The 24,177-nt window shown below is 48.3% G+C and overlaps 1 protein-coding gene across 1 annotated transcript; it reads left to right on the top strand.

Moving 5' to 3' along the window:
- Positions 1-195: 195 nt before the first annotated feature.
- Positions 196-21,819, top strand: igf2bp3 (insulin-like growth factor 2 mRNA binding protein 3; the record flags this gene model as incomplete). Its single annotated transcript, XM_084455709.1, has 16 exons — positions 196-370; positions 1,272-1,332; positions 7,239-7,287; positions 10,025-10,076; positions 10,602-10,665; positions 11,285-11,563; positions 12,067-12,201; positions 12,317-12,439; positions 12,768-12,903; positions 13,516-13,650; positions 13,978-14,046; positions 15,255-15,368; positions 16,923-16,997; positions 17,114-17,245; positions 17,361-17,474; positions 21,591-21,819. 16 exons carry the CDS (start codon positions 196-198, stop codon positions 21,690-21,692), a joined length of 1,815 nt encoding a protein of 604 aa, XP_084311835.1. The 3' UTR covers positions 21,693-21,819.
- Positions 21,820-24,177: the final 2,358 nt, after the last annotated feature.

Raw genomic sequence — 24,177 nt, 5'->3', positions numbered from 1 at the left:
TGAAGGGGCGAGGGAGCGCAAACGCGACGACGTTGCCCGTCAAATATATCTGTGGCTTGAACGACAGGGGAAGCACGCCACAGCCACTCTGTTTGATAGTAAGGCGATTTATGCAGTCTACTTCAAACCGTGTACACCCGAGAGAGCGAATAACGGTTTCCTCCTGCGTAAAGATTGCCCATTTCAGCGCAGAACATGAATAAGCTATACATTGGCAACGTGAGTGAAGAGGCGAGCGCGGAGGACTTGGAAACTATCTTTGAGCAGTGGAAGATTCCGCACAGTGGTCCATTTCTTGTAAAAACAGGTTATGCCTTCGTGGATTGCCCGGACGAAAAGGTTGCAATGAAGGCCATTGATATTCTTTCAGGTGAGATCATTGGGAACAGCCACTGCTTGAGCAATGTAGAGCTTGTTGATGTTTTACTTCTTTGATGGATGCATATGGCCCTGTAGGGTGGGGGTGTATCCACTAATTCCTTCTTCCTCCTCTCTCTCAACCTTTACTTGGCCTCTGACACCGTGAGCGCACAATTGGCGAGAAGTAAAACTGTGTGCAATCCTTTTTTTAATGTCATAAAAATGTACGAAGTAACTTCACCCAGAATTAGTATGGAGAAGATTATCTGTAATTGTAACGCCGCCCAGAATGGACGCACAGGCTGTAGAACTCCCAAGCGGCGCCGTGTAACAACCCTCAGAATAACTGTTGTATTGTTACTTGCAACTGGAGGTTGGATGTTACAAAGTATAACGTAGGCCCACTCTAGTGACCTAAGTTGTTACATTATAGCAAACACCACAGTGGAGGCGCCCATGCTCACACACCAGGTGGTTTAATTGTTAGTTAAATGTAGGCCAACGAAATGGAAGACCTTGTATTGTGGGCTATCTTTTTACTCGGGCTACTTCTATTTAACAATGTTAGATTAGCGAAAGTGTGTGACAATTGACTTGTTTTCTAAAACTATGGTGCTATTATTCCTACAATTGTTGCCTACTAAATACCCTCGAATTTAGCTCGTGTAGTTGCCCTGTCCGTCTCATTGACGTGATTTGAACTGTTGATATGTTTGGCCAAAGGAAAGACTAAATGTAGACCAATTTTGAAAGGGAATAGTCTACATGGAGTAGGCTATACATATTTAGTTTAATTTATGTTCAGCTGTTTTACCCAAAACATCAGTGATGTGTGCATTCCTATTTGTAAGAGACTGTCGAGACGACAACAACATTAGTGGGCTTAATATCGTGTTTATTCTCCCCACTAGGTAAAGTTGAACTTCATGGGAAACTTCTAGAGGTGGAGCACTCTGTCCCCAAACGTCAAAGGTAAATTCTGATATACCGTCTGCAATTGCCCAGCTAGCTGAGGGCTTCAAGGGGCCTCTAGAATTCTTCTGGCACAATTCTACTCATCTCTCCATTTTCTGAAATCACGGTTGCTTTGAAATACTGTTTGTTTGGCAGTCGTTTATGGTCCGATTGTCTTACAAGCCCAATCAGCTCAGTTTTGGGCGTAGGCTACATGGGAATTAAATCGGAGTATTTTGTTTATTTTTGGCGAGCGGAAATTATGTGCTTTTGGGTCGTATTGTGAGGGCGTTCGTGGCCCTCACGCCTATGGCGACATAAAAGCACGATGCAGTATGGTTACCTCCTCATTTTCCACACTCGTGTCGTATGTAGGTCTACCCTTATGCTTGTTTTAAAGTAGGAATGCATAGGCAACATCTACTTTTGCCATTTTCCTATAGGCCTATCTTTACCATTATGTGTGTGTACGCGCGTGCGCGCAAGGCCTCTATTTGAGGCGTAGGCCTCTGAAGTCGTCCATTTGAGAAGGCTCTGCTGTCACTCTCCCTGTCTGCCCCACGCTTCCGCTCTCCTCCTCATTCATTCACATTGTGGTGGTGCACGAGATGGACTCCCAAACGCGATTGGAATGGGCGGTTTGGGGCCTAGTCACGGAAAACCCTAGGTTTACACAAGACCATGAAGTACCGTGTAGTCACTCTCTACAACACTACCCTATGATGACATTTAATTAGATCTGTGACTGTATTGATACGTATTTACGCGGAATATTGAGAATTTGCGTGCGCAAATGTGAGCTATTATGAACCCTTTCTTGGATATTAGTTGTGACCATTGAATTTAGTAATAGCCCCATAATGATTTTCTTATCGTGCATGAGATGGATTATTCACCCCGTCATGTTTGGAATCTAAGAAATGTAATTATTTCAATAATTGTCATAGTTTCATAGCCACGTCATTTTAGGTAGGCATGGCCTACATTTGAAAATGGCTAATTTAAACATAGATCACAATTCATTCATTAAATTGATGCAATGTAACTTTGTTACGTAAAATGAATTATTTGAACGAGCCAGACGCTGTCCGTCTAGGTAGGAGTAATGTTTCATTTGACAATGCGTTAAGCTGTATTAAAATATTTTGTAACTAACAATCTTATTGATCACCTCGTTGCTAGTAGTCGGAATATCTGGTGTCAATAACTAAATGGGTAAATTAGTTTGGCTGTTGGGTAAAGTGACCTTTTCTGTCTTATTGATTGTAGCGCAATGATAAAGGGTCTTTTATCTGAGTAATGGTTTGTGTCTTTAAAATGGGGCAAAGGTACCCTCATTTTGCAACAGGCAAGGTTACAGAAGCGATGGGAACAGTATACCACACGCGCTCTCACTCACTTGCTCTCTCTCTCTCTCTCACACACACACACACACACACACACACACACACTAGTGTGCTGTTGGGGGCCCTTTTAGCATTCCAGCCTGCTATCAGCTGGAAGCTCGGCCAATCGCCATGGGTTAACCTTTGAACCCTCTGGAAGGGGAAGTGGGAGCAGGAAGGCCGAGGTGTCCTGAGCTAGAATGGGGGGGCATGCGGCAAGAGGGGTCAGTATGAATGAGACAGAAAGGGGTAATGGCAGTAATAGGTTTTTGCTTTGAGTGAGCCATAACCTTACAGGTCTGACCTTAGCCTCTCCATTGTAATTTGCTTGTCTTTCTTGCTCATCAGATCATTTTAACCGTTTTATGGCGTAAGGGTGTTAACAGGGGTGTTGGCCTATGGTCTGAGAGTGCACAAATAACACAATATTTTGCCCAATGATTGCTTGTTCACTGAATAGGCTATTCATTCATATGCTTCTGAAAAACATGATTCAACCATCATTCCCCATAAATAAGATGCACCCGTGACTGTTTTTTAAGGCGCAGATTGTTACAGGTCATACTTTGAGCCACCCCTGGTTTAGATTCTGTGATTTGAGTGGCTACCTGATACTCCTCCCCTCTAGTCATTTAATCTATAAAAAATATTTAAAAAAGGATAGTTTGAGGTTGCCCCCAAGTGAAGTGCGGCAGACTGTACGGTGGGGGGATGAGCAGTGTTTTTGTACGGGCCGAGAGTGTTTTCCACAGTGTTTAATATAGTGTTTGTGTGTTGATTGAGAGAAGTCATACAGAGGGTCTAAGTGTAAGCAGTGAGTCCTAGGTGTGTGTATTTGTATTGGTGTTGGTGAATGAACTCCAACCTCAAACATTGGTGAACTGGAGAACACACTAGCTTGAAACTAGCATTGGGCCTTTTTTTTTTTTTCTTTTTTTTTTCTTAACGCCAGAATTTTTTCCCAAGTTGTCATTCCAAGCTAACCTTTGTACAGATTTCACGTTGTACCGTAGTGATCATCAGGGTCTTGAAGCAGCTCCTGGCTCTTATTAAAGAATTCAGGGTCATGGGGTCACGGTGGGGCCCCACCTGCAAATGGAGAGATTCATGGTGGAAGCTCGGGGGTGCCTGAAATTCTGAATGTGGCCCCTTGTCCCATCCAGCTAGCAGGGTGTCCAGCTCCCTTGCCTGCTGGGCTCACTGACACTGTTGGCATGAGGGGATATGCTGTTTTTAAAGAAATATATCAATACAGATTTAAGGGAATATAATGTTTTCTGCTAAATTGGATTGTTGATTTTAAATGTAAAAAAAATCTTGCCAAAATGACTAGTGAACAGTTGACTGTACCTTATTTGGTGCAAGAGGACTGTAATTGAAGCTTGTATAGAATCCAGCAGAAACTACCCAGTGTTGCGTTCAGTCAGAAACTGTGCATACTGAATGGTGAATGAATGTGGATGGGCGGAGAGCACAGATTGGCCCTTTTTGTTTTCTGTGTTCCGACATGGTCGAGGTTCTCAGTGAGGGCGTCCATTTCCCTCAAGGCTATTGACTGCTTGGGCTGTAGTGTTGTCAATGCTGGTGAGGAGTGACGGTGGATGTGGCGCAGATGTGGTGCAGTCTCATGTTTCTCAACATGGGATTCCTCCCGTCCGCACACATTCTATAGTGCAGAGGCCCGTAGAGCTCAGCTGGGTTGGGGACGGGGACGGGGGCGGGGCGTCGAATGTGTAGAATGTTAGTTGAATTTAAAAGTAAATAAGGAGCCCAGCCTCCTCTGTCGTCACATGACAAAGCCAATCCCAGCCCCCCTCTGCGGCCCTCCTCCCCCTACCATCTCTATTTTACCCACACACACACACACACCCCTTACATGTTTCTGTCAGTGGACTTGTCCGTGTCTATGGTAACGGGGCCCCACCCCCACAGGGCAGAGAGGGCCCTTGTTACCCTTCCCTGAAACAGGGCTACTTGCCCCCGCCTCTCCTCCTCCTCTCCTCCCTTTCCCAAATCAAAGGCTGGGGCTGGGGTATGCTCCCCCCTCCCCCTCCCCTGCGCTCCATAGCCCGGCTGACCTCCTCCTCCGTGTGCGGAGCTATAGGTTAATCCGGCTGGAAGTGCTTGGTGTATTTGCACATTTCGCACGGCATTCCCACCGCAATGCAGCGCGCATGGTGTGGCGGGTGGGGGGGGGCGGGGAGAGGGGCTGGATCAGCTAGGAATGGCACATTGGGCCGGAAAGGGCTGGAATTCCTCTCGGAAGCTTGTTGGGAATTTTTACGATTGGGACCATTTAGAATTTAAGTAGTGTCCCTTTTTTTTTTAGCTATTCAAATTAAAGAAATGTATTCAAAATGAGGCGCGGTTAATGTTGAGTCAACGTGCTAAAAGGTCTTTTAGATTAAGTAAACATGTTGAAGAATGCGTTAATGTCAATGAACTTCCCTCGATGTCCCTCCATTAAGGCTTGTGTTGCACAGTAACACGCAGACCTTCAGGTCTACAGATGGGGATTTTTGTGTGTATGTGGGGGCGGGGTGGGGGTGGTTGCGGTTGCAGACAGGTTAACACTCAGCTGTGGAGCTTTATTGACCGGCGTTAGATATTCAACAGTTGGGGAGCGCTGAACCTGCATGAGATTTTGGTGTAGCTGTTTGGTTTATATTGGGGGGTGGGGGGTCGCTGCAGTGTTTATACGATCTGTGGAAAAAAAAAAAAGCCTTGGTTCAGGGTTTGTGCCTGTGCAGGGTTTCGGGGTGTGCCTGTGCAGGGTTTCGGGGTGTGCCTGTGCAGGGTTTCGGGGTGTGCCTGTGCAGGGTTTCGGGGTGTGCCTGTGCAGGGTTTCGGGGTGTGCCTGTGCAGGGTTTCGGGGTGTGCCTGTGCAGGGTTTCGGGGTGTGCCTGTGCAGGGTTTCGGGGTGTGCCTGTGCAGGGTTTCGGGGTGTGCCAGTCAGTGTGTATGGAGGTCATGGTTCACGCTGGAACTCCCAGCTGGATGTACATCATGTTCCTTTAGGGATGTGTGCGTAAACAGGCTGTGGACTTTGGAATCGGTGGGACACGCTACCGACTTTTATATAATCTCGGGCTCGGAGAAAACCTTAGCAGAACTAAACATTGCTGCGTGCATTTCATTCGGTCACTAGTTCAAGCATTTCTGACCTCTAAATGCACCCTGGGTAATCCTAATACACCTGTACTCTTCATTATGGGTCATAAGAACGTGTCTAAATGTGATCCTTCCCGGGAAACCGAGTGTAGTTCTTAGCACTGCTAAATGGATCTTTGTACGGAGGAAGTGGAGCCGTGATGTAATTGTCTCTCCACACGCCGGGGTTGTACTGCTCTCTCCCCACGCCGGGGTTGTACTGCTCTCTCCACACGCCGGGGTTGTACTGCTCTCTCCCCACGCCGGGGTTGTACTGCTCTCTCCCGTCGGCTCCGGCGGTCTCCTGTTAAGAGTGCGCTCCATTCCTGATCCCCATCATCTGCTGTGACGCGGCCGACGGAGGTTCCCTTCGTCTGACTAATGACTACCCACCCTGGTCTCTCTCCGTCTCCGTCTCTCTCTCTCTCTCTCTGTGTCTCTCTGTCTCTCTCTCTGTCTCTCTCTCTGTCTCTCTCTCTGTCTCTCTCTCTGTCTCTCTCTCTGTCTCTCTCTCTGTCTCTCTCTCTCTGTCTCTCTCTCTGTCTCTCTCTCTGTCTCTCTCTCTCTGTCTCTCTCTCTGTCTCTCTCTCTGTCTCTCTCTCTCTCTCTGTCTCTCTCTCTCTGTCTCTCTCTCTCTGTCTCTCTCTCTGTCTCTCTCTCTCTGTCTCTCTCTCTCTCTCTCTCTCTCTCCCCCTCTCTCTCCCTCCCACCCGTCTTCTTCAGCCCTGTCCCGATCCCCTACCCTCCAGTAAATTGTGCCTTTGTGGGATCCTCATCATTGATTTTTAAAAGGGTGGGGGAGAATCTAGTCAAATTTCCGCTGCTGCTTAACCAGCCTATTGTCGTTTGACTCCGTGGGGAGGAGGATGCCCCTCACTCCCTCTCTGCTGTTCTGGTTTTTGCTTTCCCCCTTCATCTCCCCTTCACTCGAGCCGTCTGTTCCCCCTCGCGGATCCTCGGGGGGGGTCCCCCTCTTCTCTCGTCCTCCTCACCCCTCGTCTCTCTCCCTCCGTCATCCCTCACCTCACCACCTCCCCATCACTCCTTCATTCCCGTGCCATTGGTCGTGCCAGTGCAGCTCCCGCAACGGGATGCATAGTTTGCGGGGCTTGGATCTGGTTTGAAGCGCGCTCGCCACACGCAGCCCAGAGCCCGGCCGTCCTCTACGCCCACTCTGTCCCTGCTTTCTCATCCACCTTGAGTGTGTTTGCCGTTTTGGGGAGTGGTATAAAACCAGGAGTCCTGTCCACTGTTTGGGATGATGAGGGAGGGACGGACGGACGGATGGAGTCAGACCTGCTGGTCAGCTTTTCATCCATCTGAACAGGTTCCTGGTGTTTGTTGACTAACCTTCTCTCTCGCCCCCCCCCCCTCTCTTTCTCTCTCCAGGAGCTGTAAGCTGCAGATCAGGAATATCCCGCCTCATATGCAGTGGGAGGTGAGTGCCAATCGGTCTATGGGCCAGCTCCTGGTCTGTGGGCGGGGTCCTGGTCTGTGGGCGGGGTCCTGCTCCTGGTCTGTGGGCGGGGTCCTGGTCTGTGGGCGGGATCCTGGTCTGTGAGCGGGGTCCTTCTCCTGGTCTGTGGGCGGGGTCCTGCTCCTGGTCTGTGGGCGGAGTCCTGCTCCTGGTCTGTGGGCGGGGTCCTGCTCCTGGTCTATGGGCGGGGTCCTGCTCCTGGTCTGTGGGCGGGGTCCTGCTCCTGGTCTGTGGGCGGGGTCCTGCTCCTGGTCTGTGGGCGGGGTCCTGGGGCTGCTAACAGGTCCGGTCAACACGCTCTGGGTCCTTCTGTGATTGGACCGTAGAGAGAGTTTGGCCGGGCCGGGACAGGCAGAACAGTTCATACTAACGCGGGATAATGTCAAAGTTCATTTTGGAACCCGTTTGTTCAGAGTAGCTTGGTTCAGAGTATGTTATTGTGACTACGGTATAGTTTATTAAAAGCAGGCATTGGAGGCGACTACTAGGTCGTCCTCAGACAAGCCCTCCATGCGTTATGAGGCTGTTACTAGGTCGTCCTCAGACGAGCCCTCCATGCGTTATGAGTGAATGCAAGTGCAGTAAGAGCCTCTCCCAAATGGTCAGATTTCCTTGACTATTCCCTTATAGCCCCTTATAGCCAGCCATGTGTTCATGTATGCAATCAGAGTTGATCATCAGCTGTATGTATGGAGCAGTTGTACAGTGATGCTGAAGTGGACTGTCTTCTAGGCCACTGACCCACCAGTTTGGCACAAGATGGGTACTGGGAAATGTCTTCTCACTTCTTACACACGCAGATAGTCAGAGATGAAGATGGGTGCTGGGAAACGTGCCTGTATTCAACACCACCAGCACCGTCTCCTTGGGCTGTGCCATCACCTACTGCATCGCCTTTCGCTACAGCGGACATATTGGCGAACGCAGCGGTCAAGCCCAGAGTAGGCTAGCTAGTAGGACGTCTTGATGCGTAGTGACGCCATTTTATTGAACAGCTCCATCTCAAATACAAAGCCCTAAGGACCATAGACTCACAAGTCAGTCTCTAAGCTCTACACTCCAAACTAGAGAATGAGGACATTCTCCCAGCTTTCATTGCTAAAACTGGGTGGAAACAATTGGTAAAAAAAATAAAAACTGCATTGCAGAACCAATCCCAGGCCTTTAGGGAGTAGGCTTGTTCAGGTTTGAACCAATCTAGTCTTTAGGGCGTGGGCTTGTTCAGTTTTGAACCAATCCCAAGCAGTAGGCGTAGGTTTATTAGCGGCAGTTCTTGCCGCCCCAGTTCTAGCAACTATCTTGAATGTAGATCTCCAGACATATTGGTAGGCGGGGGTCTCTGTCTGCTATCGCGAGACTATAAGGGACAGCAGCCCGTGTGAGGGGCGTGCGAGCTCTGCTGCAGACCCCCCCCCCCACCCCCCCATACTGGAGAACGTGGTGCGGGAGTGGGGGAGGATTTTGCTGCCTCAACAAAGGCCGTTTCCTGTTTTATTGTGCGCCGCACCGTAAAGCCACAGATCTAACGGGAAGCTGCTAATGTTGCTCAGCTGTCCATTCCCTTCTAGAAGTAAGCCAGAGTGCCTTCAACCGTGAGCCTCTCTGCCATTGGCCAAACGGCTTTTGGGTTAGCCCGTAAGGCAAGTCGGTGGGTTGTAATGGTGGGTCTTGCTTTAGCGTGTCCCTACGTAGCAGCCCCACCCACCCAGCTAGCCATGTCGGTAGTATGTGTGGAGCTGCAGACTCTCCGATCTGAAGGTGGCAGAGAGGGGGGGGAAGGGTGGGTCAGAAGAATGGAGGGGGAGAGGCACAGAGTAGGCTCTGATGTAAAGGAGGCCTCTCGGAGATAACACTGTGCTGAAACACACACACTGCTAGACAATGGCGTGTGTGTGTGTGTTTGCTAGCTGTAGTGGGTGGGTGGGCCTGCTTTCTTTCCCCATTCCTCCATGTGCTGCAGGACTCACAGAATGTGTAGCATTACTCCTGCCCCTCCCCCAACCACTGCTTCCTGCTGGAATGCACCCCACCCTTTCCTGAATGGCCTGGATTCCCATTGGCCAGGCCCAGGTGACAGACAGTCCAGAGGAGCCAGTGAGGAGCGAGCTTTTTTTTTTTTTTGTCACTGCAGGAACTGGTGGCATCAGTACCGTTACAGCCAATGCCGGGGGTTAGAAATGGCATAGGGGCGGGAGGGAGTGCGATTGGCTGGGTTGGTTGAGTCGGAGGAGGGAGGAATGGTGTGGTTGGCTGGAAAGGGGGTTGAGCTGAGGGGGTGTGGTGTGAGAGTTTGACTGAGCACGGTTGGATGTGTTGGGCCTGTGGGCTCGGCGCAGAGCCCTCGCTCCCCCTCTCGCCAACCACTGGACTGACAAACCAGAGCATTTGATCCAGTCTGTTCATCCAAATGCAATGTTTGACAGATTTGGGCAGACTGCCAGCTTGGTTTGGCTTTCCCATTGGGTTTTATACTCCATTAAAACCCCCCCCCCACATTGTCACTTTGAAATTGAAATATAAAGGTATGTTAACATGGAAATGTGTGTGTGTGTGTGTGGTTTATTGTACAATACACGGGTACCATGTATAATGAAATGCTCCAGAGTGTTGTCCAGCTGGTGTGCTGTCCAGTGAGTGTTTCGTGTTTCTCTCCAACTCTTTATCTGGTCTCTCTAATCAGACCCCCTCTTCCTCTCAGGTGCTGGACGGTCTGCTGGCCCAGTATGGTGCCGTGGAGAACTGTGAACAAGGTACACGCACGCCTCTCAACCACCTTGGTTTGCATGTCAACGCGCGGTGTGTGTGTGCATCTCCGTTAGCGTTTCGCTAGCCAGCCTTTCATCCCCGGCGGACGCGGACGTCTCCTGTCGAACGCCTGAGCGTTCCTCGCGTGGACATGCAGTCCAGACCGATTTAAAAAAAAAAAAATGTGTGTAATTGGATCAAGCGCACAGTTGGTCTGCAAGGTTACTACAGAACCTGTCCTTTTCGGGTCAGCTGGTCACAATCAACACAGATCCCACAAGCCTTGATGTCTCCGCGTTGACCTCCCTCAAGACCAGCCTCTGTGTGATGATTCGCTGCCTGTTTTGTGACTCCCACTTGCCACTGGTGTGAAAGCACTCAGGGGTCGTGTCCTACACACACGGATTAATCCTGGTCCCAGATTGCTATGTGGTGATCCTCCATTGAGGATTTTTAGTAATCGGCGACGGCCTTATCCTTAGTCGCCTTCAGTCCGTGTGTGTTGAGTCCGTTCTCTTGCTCTTCCACAGTGAACACGGACACAGAGACCGCAGTGGTCAATGTCAGATATGCAGCCAAGGACCAGGCAAGACTGTGAGTAACATACATTCTCTCTCTCTCCCTCTCTCGCTCTCTCTTTCTTTCCCTCTTCCTTTCTCTCTCTCTCTCTCTCTCTCTGGTTTCTTGGCTTTCATAGAATGTCTTTGTTCGAACGCAGGATAGAGTAGTATGGATCTGAGAAGAGTCCATGCTAACGTTGACGGTTATCAAGTACACTTGATTTCTGTTCACACTGACCAGTCACATTTAATTTAACACGCAATGGCCTAGCAGGAGAAAAGCCTGCTCTTTGCCACCCTCTGGTGGATATAATCACGCTCCAGCGCTGCTCTATGCAGAGTGGGCGTGTATGGCCTCTTGTGTTGGAGTGAATTGATGTTTTTGCGGAGTGAATTGATGTTTTTGCGAAGGTGGAGAACTCAATCAAAAGCCTGGTTTAGGATCTGTAGTCTGTGTAGCTCTTCTATGCCAGTGTGATCAAACATAATTATATACTCAACAGGTTGAATTGGTTTGGTGCTCTCCGCCGTGTTTTTGAAACTGTCCTTCACGGGCTTTGGAGCGTTACTCCCGCCCCCTCTGTGTGACTGATCGGAGTTTGTGTCTTTGTTTGTTTGCGTTTTGTTTGTTTGTGTGTGTGTGTGTGTTCCAGGGCGATGGAGAAGTTGAACGGTTTCCTGATGGAGAACTACGCCCTGAAGGTGTCCTACATCCCCGACGAGAACACCTCCCCCGACGCCCCTCCGCTGGGCGGCAGGCGGGGCTTCGCCCCCCGAGGCCCGCCACGCGCCGGGTCCCCGGGCCTAGGGGCGCGGCCCAAGCTCCAGTCGGACGTCCCCCTGCGCGTGCTGGTGCCCACCCAGTTCGTGGGCGCCATCATCGGCAAGGAGGGCGCCACCATCCGCAACATCACCAAACAGACCCACTCAAAGTACGGTCGCCGTGGAAACGGGCAGTCTGCACACGCACACCGTTTGAACTGTGCCGTGCTTGCGCCTATTAGATTGTGCACGTGTTCACCACACCATATGCAGTCGGCAGGCACATCATTCACATTCCCGTTCTAAACGGGCCGCACTTATAGCGCTGTTATCCAAAGTGCTTTACAATGGCCTCCCATTCACACCAATGGCGGCAGCTGCCATGCAAGGTTAGCCTGCTCATTGGGAGCATTTTGGGGTCAGTCAGTCAGTCTGCCTTGCCCAAGGACACTGCAACATGTGGAGCCGGGATTCGAACCGCTGACCCTAGGATCATTGGGCGACCCCCTCTACCTGCTGAGCCACGGCCGCAGAGTTAATTTGCGCATGCAGGTTCAGGTTGTCAGTTTCACTGCAAACAGAATTCTGGTCAATGTTTCCTTTGCAGAGTATCTAAATGCGCTCTCTTCCCCTCTTCCTCTCTCTCTTCCTCTTCCTCTCCCCTCCCCTCCAGGATCGACATCCACAGGAAAGAGAACGCCGGAGCAGCGGAGAAGCCAATCACAGTCCACTCCACCCCGGAGGGCTGCTCCAATGCCTGTCGAACCATCATGGAGATCATGCAGAAGGAGGCCCTCGACACCAAGTTGTGAGTTCAGAAGCAGGCTAGCGTGCGCTCTCTCACACACACACACACACACACACATTGAAAAGCATTTAACTGCAACGTGCTCATCTTTGCCTCCGCCTGCCCCCTCATGCAGCACGGAGGAGATCCCTCTGAAGATCCTGGCTCACAACAACTTTGTGGGCCGCCTGATCGGGAAGGAGGGGCGGAACCTGAAGAAGATCGAGCAGGACACCGAGACCAAGATCACCATCTCACCGTAAGACTCGCTCACAGCACCCTGGGCCCTCTGCGCTCTCCCTCACACACACACACACACACACGCATATATATACATATACACACACGCATGCAAACGGGCGAGCTCAGAAAAACATGGCTTCCAATCCCACCCTGGGCAATCCCTTAACATGGGTCAAAGGAACGAGTGACGCCTCCAAAACGATACGCAGAGTGTAATGAAGTCCATCACATACGCACTGGCGACGTGTACAAGACGTTTAGCCATTTTTATACATCTATATATAAGTGCAGTCCATAGAAGACGCCTCACTGGTCCGCACCTCCGTGTGTGTGTGTGTGTCCAGTCTGCAGGACCTGACCCTGTACAACCCTGAGAGGACCATCACGGTGAAGGGCTCCATCGAGGCATGCTCCCGCGCCGAGGAGGAAGTGATGAAGAAGATCAGGGAGTCTTACGAGAACGACTGCGCTGCCATGAACGTAGGTTGCGCCCTCCATCGTGTGTGTGCGTGCGTGCGCGTGTGAGAATCACTAAGGGAATGTTAGGAATTTATTTATTAAAAGCTGCATGCTTTCACTTTTCATTCGGTACTGACATTACCGTATATAACGTAAGCCTTGAGAACTAGTGGTTCTCCTGCTCCGGCCCCATGGGCCACTAGTCTCATCTCCTGATTCCTTAGCGTGAGGCAGCTTGATGTACACGCCCCGTATGTCACCGTTACTCCCCAATCCAACCCCTGATGCAGGTCATTGTTTCTATAAAGTAACACCATATTGAAATTAATATTTGGTGGGCCAGGGTCAATCTCTTTTTATTTATTTTTTTTCCTCTTCCATCACTCGGGGAGGGTCAAGGATATATTTGTCAGACGGAGGGTCATGCCTTTTTATTTCCGAGCACTCTTAAAGTCCTCCAGTGACCCCTCATTTTAAATAACGGAACAGTCCCTAAGGGTATAAATTAAGCAGAGGCTTTGACTCTTTGTTGTTGAATAGAGCTCTTGTTCGTTCTGAATGCAGACGTCCTAAAGGATGGTTCTGAATCTTGCCCTGATTTCTCTCTCTCCCCTCTCCCTCTCTCTCCATCAGCTGCAGTCTAACCTGATCCCAGGGCTGAACCTGAACGCTCTGGGCTTGTTCCCTGGCGGAGCTCCAGGTATGCCCCCCTCCATGTCCAACGCCCCCCCTCCCCCCGGTGCCCAGGGTGGAGGTTACTCCTTTGGGGTAAGTATCTGAGGCCTACAACCCCCCCCCCCCTCCCTCCCCTTCTTCCCTTCTCTCTGAGCCCAGGGTGTCCTGGTGGCGCTATAACATGTCCCCCTCTCCTACTCCGCAGCCATTCCTGAACCCAAACTGTTGTATGCATCTCTCTCCTAGAAGCTCCATTTCTGGGTGTGATGGTCACTTGTGTCATGTGATTCTCTCCTCTCTAGAGAAGCCAATCCGGTGCCAGAAAAACGATCGCAGTCTTAATATCCTTCCTCTTTTCTGAAGAACAGCCATTTTGGAGCCTGCCGTGACTGGGTTGTCGTGTCGTTCTCTCTCTTATAGAGCAGTACCTTTGGGGGCGAAGCGCCACTTTGGGCGTCTATGCTGTCGACGAGCAGCCAGCCCCTCTCTGTAAGTCACCCGTTCCCACAGTGCTTTGCACGGCTTTTGGCTGCTCGCTGCGGGACAGGGTACCATGAACGAGGCTTGCCAACATCTGAGCTCCTCTCCTTCCCAATAATCTTGACCTCTAAGGAAGGGGGGAGGGGCCTAACTCGTATCTGTAGTTGTATGCGTTCTTTAACCAATCCGGATGGGAGCTGCTAGTCCTGGAGGACCACCGTATCAGTCTGCTGGTTCCACTAGTTTTTGATCTAGACTGACAAGTTCTAGCTGTGCTCCGTCTCCCAGATGTAGGTCAAGTGTGCGTTTCGGAGGCAAAGCAGGGTCACGTTAGGACCCTATAATATAGGGTCAGGTAAAGCATCAGACCGGCAAGCAGGGAGTCTGCCTCGGTTCCGAAGTCTCGGACTTTGCTCGGAAAACTCGTCAGTCTCCATTCCGTCGTCCCTCCAGGACTGTGACGTGTCCCCCTGGCCTCTCCACTCCTGTCTAACCAGCCAATGTGCCTTCTGCAGTTTTCCAGCAGCCCATCTTTAATACAATAATCTGCTTTAATGTGTTTATGGAAATGCTCGCCTTGACGTCCAGGGCATGAGCTCCAAGTTCCACTGATATGCATGACACCGGTTCTGGTTCACAGCACAAAGCTTAACTGGCATGGCGCATTCCCATGCTTTATGGATTAGTTGACTAAATATACGGTAGCTGTTAGGATGGGGTAGCCTACCGGTTAGAAGTTGGGTCTCATTTTGCTCTCGTATCCACCTCCTCTATGTAAACTAAGTAGCGGAGTACAGTGTGATCCGTTATAATACCAGTACGTCGAATAATTCAGCTTCTGTTGGGATAAATCGTGTTTGTGTGTGAACTTCTTGTCCTGCTAATCTGCGGAACGGTTGACATGCAGGGTTCCTCCTGAACGACCTGTCCAGAACTGTGCTGCTCACTCCGGTTGGCTGGATAGCGTACAAATGGCTCATGCTGTTCTCAGGTGGTCTGGTTGTGGCGATGATCCCAAACAGCTGATTTGAGTTGAGTTTTCTCTCAAAACTGAAGTAAAATGGCTGCAGCTGAACCTACAGCCTCCCTTGCTAGATCTCCGTAGCAGTCGGTTGCGTGGTCTCGGTAACCGTTCTGCGGTGTCTGTGCACAGACCTCTTGCGGTCACGGTACGGTCCTGTGTGGCCTGATTTTGGTCTTGTGTGCTCGTTTTCCAGCAGGAGTCGGAGACAGTGCACCTGTTCATCCCGGCACTGGCGGTGGGTGCCATCATCGGCAAACAGGGTCAACACATCAAGCAGCTGTCGCGCTTTGCAGGAGCGTCAATCAAGGTGAGTGACTGCTGTGATTTGAAGGGGGTGGGCGGGGCATGTCAGGGGTCAGGGGTCGAGTCTGAAGGCTCATCTTGGCCTTGTTGGGTTCACTCTACTGACTAGAATGAGTGAATGCACTATTGTGATGAGTGGTAGGTGTGTGATACGAGGGGTGTTGGGTAATGTGTATGTAGTGAGGTGAGGGGTGTTGGGTAATGTGTATGTAGTGAGGTGAGGGGTGTTGGTTACAACCTCCATCAGAACGTCAGCATGACAAAGGAGATGCTGGTGGACTTTGGGAAGAAGCAGGAGAGGAACTACAGCGTCAAGTACCCTGGTGTCCAGATCACCAAGGACCTGACCTGACAACTGAGAATTCAGTACGTCCCACCAGATTCGACAGAGCTTCTGTTCATGTACGATCGAGAGCATCCTGACTGGGAATGTTCACCACCTGGTACGGGAACGGCAGCTCTCAGGATCCCCACAGATAGTGGTACGGTTAGCTGAACGTACCTTGGGGGTAGGGATGAGACGGTCAGCTGAACGTACCTTGGGGGTAGGGATGAGACGGTCAGCTGAACGTACCTTGGGGGTAGGGATGAGACGGTCAGCTGAACGTACCTTGGGGGTAGGGATGAGACGGTATGGATTTTTGCATTACGGTATCTAGTAAAACGGTACGTTTTTTCACGGTATTTCACGGTATCCGTCATTTCACCTCCCCAACACATGGAAAAACAAGTATTTTACTTGGAAGGAAAACAGCTTTATTGCTGAATTCTAGAGCCCTACAGTGCAACACATGATGGAGAATATACACTATTCTAATTAAGCTCAGTTTATTAATGGCAAACTTATATTAAATTACAAAATTAACTGTTGAACCAACTTGAAATGTGAAGTTTCAGCAGCGCATTATTGTGTAATACCGTAAACATAATACCGTAAACACAGGGAATATCACGTTTCTAATACCCTGGACATTTTATACCGCGGTTCACGGTTTTACGGTCTACCGTCTCATCCATACTTGGGGGGGCCACTCCCCCACCTTGAGGACATCTACACCAGAAGATGCAAGACCAAGGCCAACAGGATCCTGGAAGACCCCAGCCAACCAGTAAATGGACTGTTCTCTCTGCTACGGTTAGGGAAGAGATACCGTACTCGCATGGCCAGCACGGCGAGGCTCTGGAAGAGCTTCTTCCCGCAAGCCATCTGGCACCTGAATGACTGTCTAGAACATCTAGTGTGTATAGAATATCTAGTGTACATGACCGCATGCAAATGTCAATATACCTTTGCAGCAACATTTCACTGTGACCGTACATGTGACAAAGAAATCTTGAATCTTCTAATATGTGTGGTGAGGGGCTTTGGTTAATGTGTGAGGGGTGTTGGGAGAAGTGTGTGTGTGGTGTAGTGAGGGGTGTTGTGTGAGGGGTGTTGGGAGAATGTGTGTGGTGTAGTGAGGGGTGTTGGGTAATGTGTGGGTGTTGTGGTGAGGGGTTTCTCTTGTGTGCGTTTGTGCGGACCGGTTTAATACGGGTCACCTGTCCTGGTCCTCAGATCGCCCCTGCAGACGGTATGGATGCCAAGCAGAGGATGGTCATCGTTGCCGGACCACCAGAGGCCCAGTTTAAGGTACCGTACTTGACCAGCTTGCTGTGGCTGAAGCGTTTGTTTGCCCTAGCAAACGTCAAGGTTATTGGGAGATGAATATCCAGTCACTTAAGTGTGGTACATGTGGCCTTGTTCAGGCTCAGGGTCGCATCTTTGGGAAGCTGAAGGAGGAGAACTTCTTTGGGCCCAAAGAGGAGGTGAAGCTGGAGGCTCACATCAAGGTGCCATCGTTTGCTGCCGGACGAGTCATCGGCAAGGGGGGCAAAACGGTACGCAGGGGCTTACGGGAAACCCTTGAGTAATAAGAACACTTTTGAAAACGTTCTGTTGAAAATGTTCTAATGTAATGAATCTTCTGGTTCTTTCCCTCCGGCCTTCTCGCAGGTGAACGAGCTGCAGAACCTGACGAGTGCGGAGGTGGTGGTGCCCAGGGAGCAGACCCCCGACGAGAACGACCAGGTGGTGGTCAAAATCACCGGACACTTCTATGCAAGCCAGGTGGGTGTGCCTTGTCTGGCTACTGTTGGGTTATACTTCCCCGTTGTACTGAACCCATTTGGTCCTGGGTGGAAAGTGTATTTTAAATACTTTTCAGTCTGGTTTTAGATCTGGTCACGGTAGTCACGGTAACCTACTGTATCAGCTGCATCTCTTGTTCTAAATGATGTGTTCTTGAGAATGGACACTGCTTTCATTGACCTGTCCAAAGCCTTTGACAGTTGACCATTCACTTTAAATATAGACTAGCCTCTATTGGCCTAGATCACAACACCCGCCAGTGGTTTACAATGGTTTACAAGCTATCTCGTAAATACAACCGAATGTATTGTTGCTGACTCTATATTCAATCCACGTTTATGGAGATCACTTAAGGTAAGGTGTACTGCAGGGTTCAATCCTTTACTCTTTAGTCATAATTACGGGACCTCAAGGGTTTTTATTACAGAGCCAAACGTGACGCACACAACACACACACACACACACACACACCTTCAGTGGTCACCGGTGGTTTGTCGTCTGCATTTCTCCCATCCAAGCTGTTCTCCTCCAGGGTCAGCCTCTCCTCCAGGGTCAGCCCCTCCTCCAGGGTCAGCCTCTCCTCCAGGGTCAGCCTCTCCTCCAGGGTCAGCCTCTCCTCCAGGGTCAGCCTCTCCTCCAGGGTCAGCCTCATCAGTGGCACCCGGGGACTAAGTCCAAGTGCTCAGTCCAAATCCTGGTCAGGACAAGAGCATCTGTTCATGTTTCTCATATTGGGGTTCTATGTGGAGGGAACCTGAGTGAGCATGGGGAGAACATGCATACTCCACCAGAAAGCCCCGGGAGATGACCCATGCAGGAATTGAACCCAGGACCACCTTGCTATGAGACCACGGTGTAACACACACAGCCACCATGCCACCCATATCACCTTGTATATTAATAACATTGCCTCTTGATAATGGCATTTTTTTTGCTGTTGATACAGTAGATTATTCGTCTGCTTCTACATTGGAAGGCAAGACAAGTTTATTTGAATAGCACATTTCAGCAACAAGGCAATTCAAAGTGCTCTACATGAGACATTAAAAGCATCAAGACAAAGTGCAACACATAAAATGTCATATAAAACAAAATGGAAACAAGACAAAGTGCAACACATAAAATGTCATATAAAACAAAATGGAAAAAAGGACTATCACATACTGAAACTTTCTCTCTCTCCACTCACTTGCGTACAATGGACCTCATTCCTGAACGCAGTTAAGAAGAAATGTCTTCGTAACAATTCTGGCATTCCTGGATGGTTTCATATCTGGGATGTGTTCTTATCCAAGAAAAGGATTTAAGCATACGGAAATGCAGTCGTAGGTAGGCCAGATTGGAGTGCGCTCATGTTCGCAAGGGCTGACTTTATGAGAAATCTGAGGTGATTGCGTTCACATCAATTCTACAGGCTTGAAATTATAATCATAATAAATACTAGAATATTTGTGTCATTTCCAATTACGTTTCACATTTATAGTCATGATTCTACAAGGCATCGTGGTGTCCTAAAATAAGCGAACGCAGTGAATGAATAAATGAGCACTAAACTCAGTCACTATACTCGGACAACACGCACAACAGCACCTATTCTATAGTCAGAATGGACACATCTACACTGTAAATAAACATGTGAATATCCATAACTAAAATGTATCATATGGGCCTACATAATATATAGATGGGGCATATCAAGATCCACAAGTAGCCTACTCATGCATTTACAGTAACTAAACTGTACAATTTTAATAATCTGCTCTCAGCACATCCCTTCATGTAGGCTATATACAGTACATTGCATTTTGTAAGTCCATATACCGTCTTGTTTTCTATTGTTATTTTGCGTATTGGTTTTTGCGTATTGGTTTTCTTCACCTTGCTGAAGCTTAGTGTGCACATTATAAGAGCCAGCAGAGAAACATCTCACTGCTCATTTTACCGGTATATTGCGTGACGAATAAAACGTCACATTTGCACGTGAACTTGAACATCAATCAACTAATCAAGTTTTTCCGTGGTGTCTGGGGATTCTGTGTGCACACGACCCTGTAGTAAGGATCTGGCGGGGCATTCATGTATGCAAATTCAGGTGTACGAGAACGTGCATTCAACTTAAGAAGGGGGGCACAGCTGAGAACACTTTGGCGGTTTAAGAACACATTTCCACGCGTTCATGAATCCGGCGGGGATCTTTCTTAGGGTTGGTCTTACGAACTTCGTAAAAAGACATTTAAGAAGACACTTAAGAAAATGTTCAGGAATGAGGTCCAATGTCCTTCTGTATAGTTGCTCGCTGGCTTTTCACCAGTGCCTCAAACATCCTTTCTGAGCAAGGGGCCACTAGGCACACTTTGCACCAAAAATCCAACTTCTCCATCTCCAACATACATTTCCTTCTTCCTCTTCCTCCCTCAAGTCGTTCTACTAACATTCTCTTGTACTTTGCAGAACATTTAAAACTAAATGCAGGAAAAATAAAATACAAGAATAAAAGTTAGTGCAGTGTACGAATGAATAATTATTTGATTTAATAAAAAGCAGCAGCAAAAAGAAGTCTTCAGTCTTGATTAAAAAACAGTTGCAGCAGACCTGCAGTTTTCTGGAAGTTTGTTCCAGATAGGTGGAGCATAAAAACTGAACGCTGCTTCTCAATGTTTTGTTTTAACTCTGGGGACAGAAAGCAGGCCTGTGCCAGACGACCTGAGAGATCTGGATGGTTCATATCGTAGCAGCAGATCAGAAATATATTTTGGCCCTAAACCATTCAGTGCTTTATAAACCAACAGCAGTATTTTAAAGTGAATTCTTTGTCAGACAGGAAGCCAGTGTAATGACCTCAGAACTGGAGTGATGTGATCCACTTTCTTGGTCTTAGTGAGGACTCGGGCAGCAGCGTTCTGAATCAGCTGCAGCTGTCTGATTGATTTATTTTTTAGAGGGACCTGTAAACACACCGTTACATTAGTCGAGTCTACTGAAGATGAACGCATGGACAAGTTTTTCCAGATCCTGCTGAGACATAAATCCTTGAGATATTCTTCAGGTGATAGTAGGCTGAAGGAGCCTTATCTATTTTGCAGACAGCCTTTTACTTGATCCAGCACTCACTTCTAGAGCTTAAACTTGTTTTAAATGTAGCAAAAATAAAATAATGCAATTCTCTAGATCCCGCTCTTTGAAGGAAACTGACTTCAATATCTCCCCTTTAGGTGGTTTGGTAATTGAGAACCCTCTTGGAATTTTTATTGATGAAAAGCTGTCCCTCAAAATGCATATTAATGAGCCAAGAAAAAAATATTTTTTTTCGCGTGATGACGGAAGCTTTTAGTACAGTCTACTTTCCTGTCAGTAGTTGACTATGGTGACATTTATATGCACACTGCCTCTACCACCTTGAAACAGCTTGACATTTTATCATTCAGCACTTTGTTTCATCACTGGTGATAATTTTTGAACGCGTCATTGCAATCTTTATCAGGCGTCGGGTGCGGCCATCCCTGGCTGCTAGGAGAACGCCACATTTGCTCCTGTATGTTTATATAAAGCAATTACGAAAGCTGCCTAATTATCTGACATCCCTCATTACGTCATTCTAGTCATCAGAGATCTCAAGATTGGCTAGTTTTTTAGGTCCCTCGAGTCAGAACTGGGCAGCGAAAAAATGGTTTTAGTTATTGTGCCCCTAGAGCTTGGAATGAGAAGAGACCATCAAATTGGATTCCTTAGTCTCTAAATTAAATTGAGCATGTTTTTAAATATTGCCATAATTGTTTCAGTTTTAATGTGCAAATGTGTGATGTGTTTTGTATATGCTTTGCTTTGTAACCAGAGCACCATTGAAAATGAGACTTTGGTCTCAATGGGCTCCCCTGATGAAATGAAGGTTAAATAAAAAACCTGGCTAGTGCTATACTCTACCCTGCGGTGCGGCTAGGATTATTCTCTACATTGCATGTGGTACATGGCACGTGGTATTGAACCTATGTTTACCTGGCTAGCAACATGCTAACGCCAGCTGAGGCACCCTAAACCCCCTGAACGAGTATTGAGTTGACCCCCTAATGTTTGACCTTGTGTGTGTGTGTGTCTCAGCTGGCCCAGAGGAAGATCCAGGAGATCCTCTGCCAGGTGAGGAGGCAGCAGCAGCCCAAACCTTCGCCGGGGGCCCAGCCCCCACTCCCCCGCAGGAAGTAGAGAGGTCGGCCTGGGGGGTGAAGAAACCCGCCAAGAAGACAGACCCGACCGCCACGCGGCCGGCGCGGAGACCAGAGGGGGAACAGGATACGGGACACGCTCATCTCAGGGGTCAAGGGTCACGAGAGCCCAGCTGTACATCCCCTCCCCGTCCCCCTCTCTCTCTCTCTCTCTCATCGACCGACCGACAGGGTGGATAACAAGAGACCCTACACCCCCCCTCCCCCCTCCTCACCCCCACCTCACCTCTCTGCATCTCTGTGAGAATGTATTTCTGAGTATTCCAACGACCTGAGTCACCCTGCCCTCACACACACCCCCCTCGGCCCTTCTCCCCTTCCCCTCCCCCACGGGTGTGTTCCGATTGGTTCTGGGTTTTATTACGTTCTAAAACACACAGGAGAACCTTTCCGGCGTGGTACTCAACATCACGTGTTGACAGATGTTTCAGTTGACATTCATTTTGTTTTTTTCTTTTGCCCTGATTGGAGTGTTTGATGATTGGTTGATGAAGCTTTCTCTCCTTAGTTTTTTTTAGTAGAAAGTGGAAAGGCATTGCTCTCCGAGTCCTGGTAGGATTAGGAAGGGTTGTGGGGGGAGGGGTAATACTTTGTGTTTGTGACAGGATCCCATGGGTGGATACAAAAGGGGTGTCCTGTCCCTGTATCGATAGTGGCATTTTATAATTCGGATGCATTTTATAGATATTCCTATATACATATATTTAGTGGGGAGAGGACAAAACCGTTGTTGACACCCAAGGGATGTTTTAACGGTGTTGGCCAGGAAACCAATTTAATATGCAATTTACCGAACTACCTCAGGATGAAGTACCTCAGAAAAAAAGAAAATGATTATATATATGAAAAAAATGTTCCTTTCTTTTTTATTTTGCTTTGTGGTATTTTGTATACTTTATTAAAGCTAATAGTTGAACATTTTTATTTTTTTAAGAAAATTTAAAATTTGGTCGGCTGCCAACTGACCTGCCTTCAACTCTAGTGCTCTGGGTGCTGCGGTGTGTAGGCTGTGTGTGTGCTGACGACTATGATGATGAAGACGACCGTGTACATAACGTTTCTTTCTGTACATAAACAGTAAGGAGTAGAGTTGTCACCCTCAGCTGGCGGCTGACGGGAGTGTTGAGACAAATTGCCTCAGTTTCACTGAGAAATTCACCATCTATCTTCTGAAAACGTTGACAATATTACTATATTTAGAAAAAGACAAACGATGCCAACTGCATTACCACCATTGCGTACTGCATCAATGTTTCGTTGGGGACATTGTAATTGTTGACGGTACATTTAATTTCACTTGTTTTTCCTTCTTTTGCCTTCCTAGTAGGGCTGTGGGTAGGGCGCACGGTAGGGTCCTAGCTTTTCCCTTGCTCTCTACAGCTTTCATAGACATGGACTAGGCAGAGTAACCGTCGTTCTGTTTCTATGGCACTTGCTTTGACATTGAAACCATCTGCTTGGTGACATCGGTTTCAGACTGAGATCAAGGTGTGCTCCAGCCAGACCGAAGTGTTTTTTTTTTTTTGTTCCTTAGTGAGCTTTGCCGGGTGCAGTGGCCTACCTTTGTGTAGCCACCGAGCTAATGTCATTCACTGCATAGTGAGAGTAGGGGGTGTCACACTGATAAGACATGCTTTTTTTGCTCTAGGAAATGACGATAAAGGTTGTTTGCTCAATCAAGAGCAGCAGCAGCTGTATCTTGACTGAAGTTTAAATTTGTTCACACAAAAAGACAAAAGGAACACACAAAATACTTAATGAAACTTTGATTAGGATGAAGAAAAATGAAACCCAACATAATATACCAAGTTTTTTTTTTTTATGTTGTGCTTTTAGGTAAGTATACAATCTATATAATATAACAATATGGAATATTCCACCCCCTCTCAAAGTGGAATGCAGAGCCGGGAATATTGAGAGCATCGGAATTCACAAGATGTAGTTAACTCTTGCATATAATTAATTTATAGCTGGTAAACTCCAACATAGACATGGGGGTAGGGAGCAGGCAGGATTGGTAACATACAGGAGGAGGTCATCTGTATAGAGTGTGATGGTGTGTACTATTCCCTGTGTTAAATCTCCTCAAGCCTGACGAGCTAGCCAAGTGTTCTATGGCTAAATTATATAACAGTGGGTAGAGAGTGCACCCCCCCTCGTTCCTCTGTGAAGAGACACTAACTCGACTAGATAATTGCTTTGAACAGATTCTAGTGAATCACATACGGTAGTTTCACTCATGCTATAGACTCCAAACTACTCTTACTAGAGCACCCCCCCCCCTCCCATCCATCCTGAGAAATCTTAACTGAATTAGAATTATAACGAAGGAATGAGCAAAATGAAAAAATGGTAATGACTAGATTCCCGGGTAGGCATACTGTACAAAAGCTTGAAGCCCAGGCACTAATGGCATGTAATATGGAGACATGATCGACCTTTATACCACACATTCCCCCTTACAC

This window comes from Borostomias antarcticus (genome assembly GCF_949987555.1).
Source record: "Borostomias antarcticus genome assembly, chromosome: 21".
In the NCBI taxonomy this organism is placed as follows: Eukaryota; Metazoa; Chordata; class Actinopteri; order Stomiiformes; family Stomiidae; genus Borostomias; species Borostomias antarcticus.
This window is presented reverse-complemented; position numbering and strand designations above follow the sequence as displayed.